Below are 13,427 nucleotides of genomic sequence, written 5' to 3' on the forward strand. Positions count from 1 at the left end.
TGAGGGCCCCAGACTTCTCCAAGGAGTTCATTGTCCAAACAGATGCATCAGAACATGGCATTGGGGCAGTGTTATCGCAACTAAATGAAGAGGGCCTGGATCAGCCTGTAGTCTTCTTATCCAGGAGACTGCTTCCCCGGGAACAGAAGTGGAGTGCGATTGAGAGGGAAGCCTTTGCGGTGGTGTGGGCTCTGAAGAAGCTGCGGCCATACCTCTTTGGCTCGCACTTCCTGGTGCAGACTGACCACCGACCCCTTCGTTGGCTCATGCAAATGAAGGGGGAAAATCCCAAGCTGTTGAGGTGGTCTATCTCCCTACAGGGAATGGACTTCCGGGTGGAACATCGGCCTGGAGTGGACCACGCCAATGCAGACGGTCTCTCCAGGTATTTCCGCCTTAGTGATGAGGACTCCCAAGGGGTTGGGTAGTTCTCCCCACTTTCAGCTGGGGGGGACGCGTGTTAGACCTGTCTCGATTTTTTGCGTAGTCCCTCCCAATTATTATTTATTTTGTCCCCTTTTTGCCCCTCATACCCTTAATAATTTTTGTGTCTACTACTTTTTATAGGTGTTGGTCAAGGGGATAAGTGTTTTTTTTCCCCTCTTAATCTTTTACCTCAGGCCCAGAGGCCTGTTCTGACAGGGAAAGTTGGAACCACAAAATGGTGGCTACCAACTGCCCTAACTGCCAAGCCCAGGACTTACCCATAGACCAGTATAGGGCATTCCAGAACCTTCTGGTCCATTCTGGACCACTGAGGGGCAGCCTATATAAGGCGGAATGCGGGGCAGCCATTTTGTCTACCTGTGGAAGTCAGCTGGAGGACAGGCTGTAGCTAAGGGTGGGAAAAGGTTAGACATAGGGTTGACCTCCTGGACTGGGAAGCTGCCTTATCGATCCACCCCACTACTCCCCTTTTGGTTACTTGTCCTGGCCCCGCTGTTGAGGGTTAATGGAGACCCTGGGCGCCTAGCTTGCCCCTTGTCTAAATAATATAGGGGAAGTCTTCAGGAGAAGGAGACTGCAGTGCTGCGGTGCGCAGTCCTCTGCCCAGCAGAGAGAGAGGCTCTTTTTGAGCAGTGTTCAGTAGAGGTAGGGGTAAATCCTTGTGGCCCCCCCTCGTGCAGTGGACATCTGTATCCTGCCACTGGCTGCCGTGACTTTCTTTAGTGGCAGAACCTTTTCCCCCCCCCAGAGTTCATCACTTACTGGCTGGGGCGAAATCTAGTGGTGGAGAGGAGCCATCCTTAAGAGAGGCGGAAGCAGGGTAAGGCTGAGTAAAGTGACCCCCAAGCCTGCGCTGGTAGAATAGCGCTGGATTAGCGCTGAGGTCGCTGGAACTGTGAGGAGAGGTAGCGAGGCCGTCGCTGGACGCAGGCGCCGTCCTGTGGGGAATTCCCTGGTCCCAGTGTGTGAGAAGAGTGAGGGCGTAGTGTTCATGCCAGGCGCCAGCGCGCTCATTCCCCACTGAACTGGGGACTGCCTTGTTGGAGGGGCCGAGGACTGAGCAGGCCCGGTGCGGAGTCGCTTTACCCCCGCGCATGCGCGGAAGAGGCCGTGTGTGGAAGTCGACGACGTCCGCGTCTGAGGAGAGCCGAGAGGAGGAGGCGGCTTGGACGAGTGGCTGGGACCGATTTGAGCGCCGAGGGACAGATCCTTGACGGTGAGGAGCAGCCCTGTTGCGAGGCTGCATCACCGTGTCAGCGCTTCGGTTCTGCTTCTGGGAAGGTCTCCGCTCCTCTGTGAGGGGGCGGGGAGGCCGAACAGGAGAGGAGAAGCGTCTTGAGGCCCAGAGGGTGAGCGGAGGATCCGCCTGCTGGCCACCCTCGCAAGTAAGCAGGGAGGAGTGAGGGGTGGCGAGGGAGAGCTGGTTAGGCCTCCTGATCGTCTGGTTTCCTCCCCACACTGGGTGAAACTAAGAGAGAGGAGGAGGGTGGAGAGCCTGGAAAACGAGGGGCTTAACTGTTAAAAAACTGACTATCTCAAGAAGCCTGGTTACCTGAGGGGTGCAAAGAATATAAAAGTCCCAATCAACTCCTGGCTCTTGACAATTAATGACAGCTTGCCCCCTCTGATGGAGTAGAGTTTCTGAGAAGCAAAGTAAAAGCACATTGCATAGTTAACTGTCCTAGGAAATTAGAAGGGTTACCTACCAGACATGGTTATGGTGCATGTTTAACTATTGGAATTAATTAATGACTTGCATAGCAGTTTAAAAGTATTATTGCTATTACTGAGACCAGTTGTAGAGTATAGGTCATATTTAGAAACTTTGCCTAATTAAATGCTAGAAACTCTAGTAATGTAAAGTTGATGATTTAAGCTAGCACCTTGGCAGAGACTGTATTAATTTCCTGATTAATAAGTATTGTGCTTTCATCTCCAAAAGGAAATCTGCATAAGATGTCAATTTAGTAACTGTGAAAGACTAAGAATATTTACAAGTTGAATGTATTGAGTTGTAATTCCGTTTCCACAGACAAACAAGTGTTATAATTTCTCCTGAACTAAGTGTAAATTTTCCTGTGTGAATACTGAGAGCTAAACCAAAGAGAATCTTATTTTTATAAAACAACTCATATTTTCCTAACAAGTCGGTGTAGTGTCCTTTTTAAGTGCTATTGCGTGGGTTTACTGCTGGGTGGTCTGCAACCTTCACACTGTGCCTCTAGAATTGCATGTCTTACCCCTAGGCCAGGCTACCCTAGGTGACCTGGCATCTCAGGTTCTAACAGGTGGTATAACCAAACTACAGCAATGGTCTTTAGCGTGTTTATATGGCAGAATTGCTTGTTGTTATTTTCTGTGAGTTGATTTCTAGGAGATATATGCACTGTGGGTTACTTACAGACATTTCAACAAGCAATTCTGCCATATTGATAAAGGAAGCCTGCACAATGAGCTTGCGGTACAACAGTGAATCTGCAAAACAACGTTGAACACTCAGGAGGGGCTTTTAGTTTAAATAGAATATACAATATTACGTGAAAGGAGAAGCGATCTTGTTGTGGTGGTGGGGTACTGGCAAGTAGTCTTGTGAGAGGAATAAATCAGTGTGCTCTTTGCCACTGTAACCTCCCTGAAATCTACCGACTCAGAGCCGGGGATGGTGTTCGAGCCTTGGTGTTGGCTCAATATTTTGTAAATATTTGTACATTTTTAAAAATTAATTGTTGACTGCCCTGCCTGTGTTATATAAGTGCACAAATGTAATTTTAAAAGCGATGTTTGCAGCTAACGGAAGTTTACAAATGTAATTGAAAACAACAAAGCAGCCATCGCAGCGATGTTGTTGGGGTCGTGGGGGTGCACTCGTACTGTTGTGGGAGGAATGAGGGGGTGGGGAGAGAGGGCACAGGGAGATAAAATATAAGAATTATAACAAACTGAACCCAAAAAATATTTGCAATGCAATAGATCTTGCGTTTAAATGTGCGACCTATGGCATTGCAAACAAGCAGGCGTGATTGTCCCGGCTACTTGGAAAGTGAAAGCACGCACAGTGCACTAAAAGTAAGCAAAGCATGTAGTTGTGCCTGAAGTAGGAGAAAATCAATAAAGAAAATAGTGCTTACAACACTAAATAACACGTACCGTGTAACAACCAAAGTAAAGGGGCCAGTAACTATGGGAGATTACAGATGAAGGCAAAGAGGTACTAAGGAGTGCTTAAGAAGCCTATTAAGGAATCAGAATGCCAGCATTTACAAAGGACAATGACACAAGCCAAATTACAAATATGGGCGGAGAGTGGGCGGGGCTTTTATTCCACACTCCACGTCTCGCAGAGAAGCAGATTCTCGCCGACTCTAGGCTTGACCTAAAAACTGTGAAATTTGTGAAGCAATGCCCAGGAAACAACAGCATTGCACCCCTTGTCTGCAAACACCAATAACTGTTGGCACACTGACGCTGAGAACCGGCTCAAAAATGCTCAAAATGAGCTGCATCCCATATTGTCACCAATATATTGAAGCAAGGTTTGTTGAAAATAAGAAGTACAGCAGGCAAATGTAAGTTGTACATTTACTGAGGATAAAATGAGGAGCCCATCCTCCAGTGTCCTTCCAGCTCTGCCATGTCTCCACCGCTCTCCTGCAGAATGACCACTTTAGCAGAGGCTGCCCCCGAAGGGGGCCTCGAGGGCCGGCGCCATAATGGCCGCCAGAGCCCAAAAGGAAGCAGAACTGGTTTACGCCGCCAAGATGCCCCGCGCAACAAGGGGGTCCTGATGAGGGCTCAGGTCACCCAATAGGGTGGTACCCCCTCCCCCTTTTACAGCCCAGGGCTGGAAGACGAAAAGGGGAGATATAGGGCGACGCTCCCCCTGGGGCAGCTCATTCTACATCATGGAGCTGGGGGAGCGGCGCCGAGAATTTCTAGTCCCACCCACTCACACCAAGGAACAGCAGCATTGCAGTGCTGTCAGAAACAACAGGGTATTGGTTTGGATATGGAAACACACCGACAGGGCGGTGTGTAGAAGGAGGGCCACTCACACTGGGATGCCGCACGGCAGGGTGAGTAGGCCTGACAAAAAGGAGGTAGAAAACGGAGACGGCACTCGCAGCCCAGCCCCCGCCAGATGGTAGGGCACAAAAGAGACCGCAAGGTAGCGAGTTTGGACCTAACTCCGGGGGAAAGGCTACCCCTCGCACGCAAAGGGGCGTGGAGAACAACAAGGAGCAATCTACGGTCAGGGTGATTTACCAGCCCAGGAGATGCAAATGAGCAAAAGACAGACAAGTGATTTATGACCAGCCAATCATTTATGGCTGATGATTTGTGATGATCCTGATGAATGATATAACGAAATGATAACCGTTTGTGACAGAATGATTTATGAGACCACAATGATTTATGGCCCATGATTTATGACGGTTGGTTTATGAGTAACCGGCAGAATGTTCTATGACAACCAAATGATGGCCGATTGTGGCAGAATGATTTATGATACCCCAATGATTAATGACCAGGGGTTTATGATGTCCAAATGAGAACGGTATGATTCCCTATGCGGAATAGAGTATGATGTTGATTTATGACCCTGGCCACAAGAAAGTGTCCAGGGGAGTTGCACATGTATAACGTATGTAACATGTAATAAAACTGCGGCCAACAATGCCACCAAATACAACGACTGTTGGCTGTGTTTAGTAATACAAATACAGAGGTAAGGTACTTTCCAGGAATGGGCACAGTGCGGGCGTTATACCGGCGGGCACACAGAGCATGGAATTACAAATGAATTATGCACTTGCAAAGAAACAAACGACAATATGTTCACATACAAAGATGTTCAAATAATGAATGCATAGTCATCACAATTAAAAAGGAATGCAGATTATCACAGGCAGGCTGCTCCCAGCCCATACTCAGGACACAAGGGCACACTTCTCCCAAGACACAATGACAGGATGCTACTGTGAGGTTCCTCAGGACACAAGTGAACGCCCACACTGGGATAAAACGTTTAGGAAACATGGGCACATGGCTATACTGTGAAACCAGAATATTGGTGTCAAATATCAAATCTCAAAGATAGTTTACAAAAATATTGCCTAGTTATAGAAAGTATACTCAGAATGGAACAATTGTTTTGCAATTTATAATTACAACGCAATATTTATGTCACTTTACACTGTGACACAGCACTAGCTACTAGGTGAAAACAAATCTCAGAAATATAAAACATGAGGCTAAATCAAAGTGAAGGTGGTTACTGAAACACTCAATTAAGAAGGATAGGCTGCAAGTCGAGTGAGATCAGGATTCAAGGGCAGGCTGCTAGTGAACTGAAATCAGGACACGAGGACAGAGTGCTAGTGAAGTGAAATCAGGACAAGGGGACAGACAGCTAGTGAACCGAAATCAGGACACGAGGGTCGACTGCTAGTTAATTGAAATCAGGACACGAGAGCAGGCTGTTAGTGAAGTGAAATCAGGACACGAGAGAAGGCTGTTAGTGAAGTGAAATCAGGACACGAGAGCAGGCTGCTAGTGAATTGGAATCAGGACACGAGGACAGACTGCTAGTGAAGTGAAATCAGGACACGAGGGCTGACTGCTAGTGAAGTGAAATCAGGACACGAGAGCAGGCTGTTAGTGAAGTGAAATCAGGACACGAAAGCAGGCTGTTAGTGAGGTGAAATCAGGACACGAGAGCAGGCTGCTAGTGAATTGGAATCAGGACACGAGGACAGACTGCTAGTGAAGTGAAATCAGGACACGAGGGCCGACTGCTAGTGAAGTGAAATCAGGGCAAGAGAGCAGGCTGCTAGTGAAGTGAAATCAGGACACGAGGGCCGACTGCTAGTGAAGTGAAATCAGGCACGAGAGCAGGCTGCTAGTGAAGTGAAATCAGGACATGAGGGCCGACTGCTAGTGAAGTGAAATCAAGACACGAGAGCAGGCTGCTAGTGAAGTGAAATCAGGACACGAGAGCAGGTTGCTAGTGAAGTGAAATCGGGACACGAGGGCCGACTGCTAGTGAAGTGAAATCAGGACACGACAGTAGGCTGCTAGTGAAGTGAAATCAGGACACGAGGGCCGACTGCTAGTGAAGTGAAATCAGGACACAAGAGCAGGCTGTTAGTGAAGTGAAATCAGGACACAAGAGCAGACTGCTAGTGAAGTGAAATCAGGACACAAGAGCAGGCTGATAGTGAAGTGGAACCAGAACACGGGGGCCGACTGCTAGTGAAGTGAAATCAGGACACGAGGGCCGACTACTAGTGAAGTGAAATCAGGACAAACGGGCAGACTGGTAGTGAAGTGAAATCAGGACACAAGGGCAGGCTGATAGTTAAGTGAAATCAGAACACGTAGGCGGACTGCTGGTGAAGTGAAACATTCAGACACAGGTGCGCCCTTTTGGACCTCGGAGACCGGGAGTCAAGAAAGCTGCAGGATGGTGTCCAAGAACATTTTCCAAATGTAACAACTAGGATAGTTCAGTGGGTTGAGCACCAATAGCAGAGGTGTGCGGATCCCGGGAGTCATTAGCTGGGGCACATCAGGTAAAACAACCTAACTATAGAGGCATTCAAGTTTGATAAAACTGTATTCCTTGGAGCTCGGTTAGAACATCAACTGTTATAAGCATCAAAATGAAAGTGTTTGGAGCCCACGCTATTAAAGCGTGTTACTATTAAATAGCAGGACACCAGGGTAATAAATGATAAATAACTCATATCAAAATTAAGCATTTCTTACTTGTGTATCACTGTGGAATTCACCGTACCACTGTGTGAGTCCACTATACCACGTTGCAAGTCTTCACGTGAAGGACAACACAAAAATAATCATGAAAAGACACTCAGGTGTCACAGACTACACATGCACTATAAAACGCCGGTCTGCTACTTCTCTATACCAAAGTTCTATTAGTAGCAAGTCCGGGTGTCGGTGATCATATGCTGCATGGGCGGTTTTGTTTTTTTAAGTCTAGGGGTCAGTGCGAATAGCCTGAACATCCACTATTTTTCAGAGCTCGTTGTCTGTTTCTCTGGGCTAGTAATCGGAGAATCTCATTATTGATAAGAAATGCAAACAGAACTTAGAACCTATTCTTTAATTCGATTAAAAAACAAAAATCAAACTACACAGCACAATCACAATCAGAAAGCAGGTCGAAATGACATGGCAATCAAATGTTGGGGCACTTAAAAGAATTACACATGTGTAACTATAACCAACAGGGATAAACAAGGCAAAATCATGAGTTCTACTGGGCCTGCACATCACACGTGTCTCTAACACTTTCACAATATCACACTACAGCATGAGTGTGGGAGGGTGCGGATAGGACACGACATCACCCTCTTTTAGAATGCGGGACAGGGCATTCGATTTTTTTTTTTAATAGTGTGCGAGACACCGTAAATCAGATTACACAATCTTTGGCCCGTGTACATGTTTAGTATAAAAGAAGGGGATATTTGGGAATACACAACGAGGGTCCACTCTTAGCAGATACCCATCATGGACATTCTCTCGGTTACCGGATGACAATTGAGTGAATCTCAGTTGCCTGGTCCCAAGCTTGCATGAATGAAGCAAAAGGGACAGGCAAAGATGCCTAGGGGGACACACTATCAGTATCTACGCAAGACCAGCCTCATCAGCCTATGGAGGATGTCCTGCAGGGCCCCACGCGGATGGGTGCATGCTTACGCTATTCCCACCTTCATGGTTGCCATCTCTGTACCCCTATGAGTCATGGACCACAGACACAGACCTCCAGTTAAACCGTCTCAGGGCCTGGCTGCTACGCAGGCTCCTGTCCCTCTGGTAACTCTATATGTGTCCAGCGATGGATTTGTTTGAGTTAACTACGTCTGTGGCTCAAGTGGCACCCTGCCACACCTGGCCTTGGGATTTTTGGGGCACTAGGCCAGATATGATTTAGGACCTCCTGTCCAGTGCAAATTTAAATGGTTTTGCCTATTTTATGCCAACTTTGACATCTTTCGACGTGGGGTAGGAACCCTTTGGGCCGTTCCACTACATAGAAGAAGTAAATATCGAGAAAAAATGATTTCCACTTTTTGATCCCGGTGAAGGGATTGGAAGTTGATCATATTCAAGGAAAAGCTTCTCTGTGCTGAGTGAACAGTACAGTATTAAGCTTTATTCTGCTGGGAGAGGGAAGAACATTGATTTGTTTTTTATCAAAACTTCATCAAGTTTTCAGTAGATACAACAATACAGTGTTATTATATTTTCGTGCAGTTATCCCAACTGAACCCGCAGCTTACAGAAATGCTATCGAAAAAGTCAGTTGCTAAATATTTTCTGGTATCTTCTATAAAAGCCTCGATTGTCAAGTTAATGCCGCCCAAATTTCTCATTAGTTTTTCTGTTATCCCATTCCCTCCCCCTAATAAAAAATAAAAAATAAATGGAACAGACATAATACAGAGCATACACAGGTGGTTTGAGCATGTGAAAGGTGTGATGCACTTAGTCAAGGCTTACAGCTAATCATCATTAGGTCATCATATAATGTCGTCCCCATGGCTTTTATTTGTATGTTGGGGCGACGAAAGCATCTGGGGCGAAAAAACATGAGCTTTACTGTTATTCAAAGGACGCTCAACAATTTGTATCCAAGTCTGTTTCCTTTACATGTGTCTAAATATCGTCCAGGTGTCATGTCTATTAAACATTTGCATTTCATAAATCGAAGAACCTGCAATAGCCAGTAGGTGTCGCACGTCCTCCGTCAAAGACGTACGCCTTCTAGTCCTAGCGGCGGATCACGTGAAAGAGACAGCAATTTACCTACGATGCACGCTACGAGACCTGCTATAACAACAAGCGAAACAGCTGCCAGCACCGGGAATTTGATCTGTCCTTTTGTTATGTTGTGTAATACATACATGTTATACCACTTTAACAGTGTTCATTCCACATTCCACTTTATAGAGTTCTTACACAGTGTTCTTACCTATGTATTCCAATGGTATTCAGTTGATGCTGACTGCTAACCTGTCTGGCTGTGTACCTGCTCTTCTCTGCAATAAACTAAATTTAACCTAATTGGAGTGTCATCTTCAATGTAACACCTTTCCACACACTTTTCAGATATCAATTCGCGGATACCTCGTCAGGAGTAGTACGGGCTATATAAATGCAATTACAATATATGGCTCTCTTTTTTTCACTGGCATCGCTTGACATACATCAAATCACTATAGTTCAAATATGTTCATTCTAATTGTAAAGAGTCACTGATGCATTTCTAAAATAACATGACTTGGGCTACATAAGAAAGCCCAAAGCCCTCCTCCAGTAGGTAGGTCCCGCTCTGCACTCAGTCGGTGAGTATATTCACTGTTTTAAGTATATGTGCAGAGCGTCCTATATCACCCAGTCACGCTGTGCCCTGTCACCGAATGCCCTGTGTCACTGCACCCGCCCCATGTGCCAACAACCTCCCCCACCCCCAAACACCAGTAGGCGCTCACCACAGCCGTTGCCGGATGCACAGTATGAAAAAGGAACAATCAGGCTCTGCTTAATTTGATCACTCCATCACTTTTTTGTGATTTTATACTGGTATCAACCTCACCCTTTTTTTAAATCTTAAACACCATCAATGCCCATTTTAATGTATTTATTACATACATTTTACAACTTTTAATTGGAATTCTTTGATACTGTATTGCACATGCACTTTACTTTTGGAATTTATATGTATGAATTGTGGTGTTTTTCGTACTTGTCCTTTTATAGTCATATTGGCCGAAATAAAGAATTCTTGAATTGAATCGAAAAAAGAACAATTAATTGACAGAATGCAGAACAATGTCATACATTCACACCAGTACAGAGATCCGGGCCTAAATTCATTTTTTTTGTGCTCCCCATACCATTCCAGTTTGGACCCAGCCGGGCCAGGGAGGACCTGGCTTGGCAGTTCGATCTGAACTGTTCCCATGAGGCACAGGGTCAAGACTGATTTGCATATGGCAAGGTCTAAGCTGGGGTGGTATGTTGAGCAAAAGAATGATGGATTTAACCCAGATCTCTTGACTGGGGGGTGAATGTTTTAATGTGTTCTGCATTCCGTCCATCTATTGTGTGTCTTTTGCTTCCTCACCCTAAGTGCGCCGGGTATGCCCAGACTGGGCCCCAGGCTCACTGTGCCACTGGAATCAAGCTATTCTGGCTGAAGAGGGGTGAAACCCCGAAACTGGTCCTAGGATGCTTCTTTCCAGTCCAGGGAGACTGGCTTGGCATAAACTGGGGTGCATGGTGAGCAAAAGAGTTATGGATTTAACCCAGATCTCTTGACGTGGGGTGAATGTTTTGATTTGTTCTGAATTTGCTCCACCTATTGTGTTGCACAGAACGGGCGGGGGTAGATCCTATGGAGATGGGTACTTACCGCAGCACGAGCTTGGATCTGGATCCTTCTGCTTTTCTCCACCAGTCCAGCTGACCGGTCACAGAGGGACACCGCTTGCTTCAGGTGCTCTGCAAGGGCTCTGAAGAGGTCCCTGGCGCCCCAATGGGGGTATCTCTGATCCCCAGTTAGATGTTGCAATGTAAAGACAGTGTCTTGTGCTCTGCTCTCGATCTGTGCAAGAGGCATCAAGAGGAGGCGGAAGGCCTTAGACAAGCAACTCTGACCCGGGGGTCTCCCCCTCCCTGCCCCGTGGGGTCCCCTCCTCCCTGCCCCACGGGGTCTCCACCTCCCTGCCCCGCGGGGTCCCATCCCCCCTGCCCCGCGGGGTCCCCTCCTCCCTGCCCCGCGGGGTCCCCTCCTCCCTGCCCCACGGGGTCTCCCCCTCCCTGCCCCGTGGGGTCCAATCCCACCTTCCCCGCGAGGTCCCCTCCTCCCTGCCCCGCGGGATCCCCTCCTCCCTGCCCCGCGGGGTCCCCTCCTCCCTGCCCCGCAGGGTCACCTCCCTGACAAGAGTCGCCCCCTTCCTGCCCCGCGGCATCGCCTCTCTGCCCCGCGGTGTCTCCCCCCTGCCTCGTGGGTAGGATAGTAACGTCTGAGGACAGTCGGTCCTTCCATCCAGAAAGGGGAATGGCCTCTCACCAGACTCTGCGGGGCCACAGACGCGTCCCCCTGACTTGCGGTGTCCCCTCCCTGCCCCACGGACACAGAGGTGAAACTCGGGGGCTCTCCCTGGTGGTCCACGAGCCCCTGGACGGCCCCATCCCAAGTCCTCAGGGCAGATTTCGTTGCAATCAAGAGCGCTTCAAGTTGCCTCCAGAGGCGCTGGGAGGCCCGAGCCGCCTCATCCTTCCCCACGGGCTCTGCTGCCCGCTTCTTGCTTTCACGGTAGGACCTCACCAAGGAGGCCGCTTTCCTCAAGTGCCCTGCGAGGGTCACCAAGAGGCTGCGGGCCTCGTAGAGCGCCCCGTGCCCCAGGCTTGCTCCGCACAGACTCGCGGCGCAGCCGTGCGCGGCGCTCGCCAGCTGCAGGGCTCCCGTCAGGATGCGCCGGGAAGCCTCGGACGTGTGACCCTCGGCGTCTGGGCTCTGGAGAGTCTGCTCTGCTGCAGCTGTCAGGGCCTCTGTAACCCGGGTCAAGAGGCGCTGGACGGTATCACACCGGTCACCCTGCCCGGCCGGGCCCCCCAGGGTCAGCTTTTCTGTAAAGAGCTCGTCGGGCGTCAACTGTGTGAACGAGACGGACCGCAGCATCATGTAAAGAGGGTCAACACACAGGACGACTGGGGCACCCCGCCACTCGCACAGGCGGCAAGACGCCCAGTCAGATTTTAGTGCTTCTCTCAAGAGCTGCTCCAGCGCTTCCAGGAGGCGCTCGACGGCCTCAGACGTGTCACCCGAGGTTGCCCGGTAAACGCTCAGGAGAAGCACTTCTTTGCTCTCTGGTAGCGCTGCAAAGCGCTCCACGAGCCGCCAGGTGAGCGCAGCTCGAGCACTGCGGGCAGAATCTCTCGCTGTTAATAAGTGGCCTCTGAGGTCCCCCAAGGGACACTTCGGGGCCACAGAGCTCTCTTCGCGCTCCGCGTAATATCGACTCTCACGCATGCGGTATGATCCTAAATCTTCATATGACCTTAAATCTCCACTCCCACGCATGCCGTATATAGAGTCTTCTCCCAACAGTGCCAAGTACTCTCTCCTGTCCATGCTGCCACGAGTCTGTCCGTACTCTCCCCTACGCGCGCACTTCTCTCCTTTCTATACCGCGCACTCTCCTCCTCACACTCTCTTCTACTCTCCGCCCTGCTCACTCTCTTCTCGCCCAGATCACTCTCTTCTCTCCTCTCCGCCCTGCTCACTCTCTTCTCGCCCAGCTCACTTTCTTCTCCCCGCCCAGCTCACTCTCTTCTCTCCTCTCCTTCCTGCTCACCCTCTTCCCTCCTCTCTGCCCGGCGCTCACTCTCTCCGCTCACTCTCTGCCCGGCCCTCTCTCCTCTCCGCTCACTCTGCCCGGCGCTCCCTCTATCCCGCGCGCTCTCGGTGGTTCAACGGTTTTACTGTAACTGCTGCGAGCGCACTTCTCTCTAGCCTGAGGCGGCGCGGGCTCTGATTGGCTGACAGCCCCCTGCCTCCCATTGGTTGCAGATACAGGTGCGAGGAGTCGCGGGGTTGTAAAGATGTATTGACTTGCAAATGTAGACCACGTGGCTTCTGCCAGTGGAAAAAGGCAGCTCAAAAAGAAGGACAAAGAAGCATTCTGTTGTAATCTTGTCCGCACTGTGGGGACGCTCCTCGCGCCACAGTGGAATGTTGTGATCCAGGGATTCTATCCTGAGAGTCACACGCTGTAGAATCAGTTGGCAGTTGCTGGCTGAAGAGGACGGGTGCGCTGATGCTATGTTGCTGTGTCTAAAAAAGCCTTTGAACCTGTCTTGAATGCAAAGAGGTCAAGGGTAGACTCCAGATGCCGCACACCCCCTGAGTATTTCCCAAAGTATTTAGCAGTAATTCTGTT

General features: G+C 49.1%; 1 protein-coding gene across 4 annotated transcripts in view; it reads right to left on the reverse strand.

The window, feature by feature from the left end:
- Positions 1–12,954, reverse strand: part of LOC144770830 (uncharacterized) — a 97,385-nt gene extending 84,431 nt beyond the window's left edge. The window contains exons 1-2 of one of the 4 annotated variants that reach the window (XR_013599038.1): positions 12,843–12,943; positions 10,895–11,086 (exon numbers count right to left, since the gene is read on the reverse strand). Coding sequence is in view for 1 of the 4 variants with exons in the window: in XM_078655608.1 (XP_078511734.1) it covers positions 10,895–11,101 (207 nt within the window). In the remaining 3 variants the exon portion in view is untranslated. Of the gene's footprint in view, positions 1–10,894; positions 11,138–12,842 lie in introns of those variants that run through there. The other 3 variants (XR_013599039.1, XR_013599040.1, XM_078655608.1) reach the window with 3 other exon arrangements.
- Between the last annotated feature and the right edge of the window lie 473 nt (positions 12,955–13,427).

This window comes from Lissotriton helveticus, chromosome 7, assembly GCF_964261635.1.
Source record: "Lissotriton helveticus chromosome 7, aLisHel1.1, whole genome shotgun sequence".
NCBI classification, from domain to species: domain Eukaryota; kingdom Metazoa; phylum Chordata; class Amphibia; order Caudata; family Salamandridae; genus Lissotriton; species Lissotriton helveticus.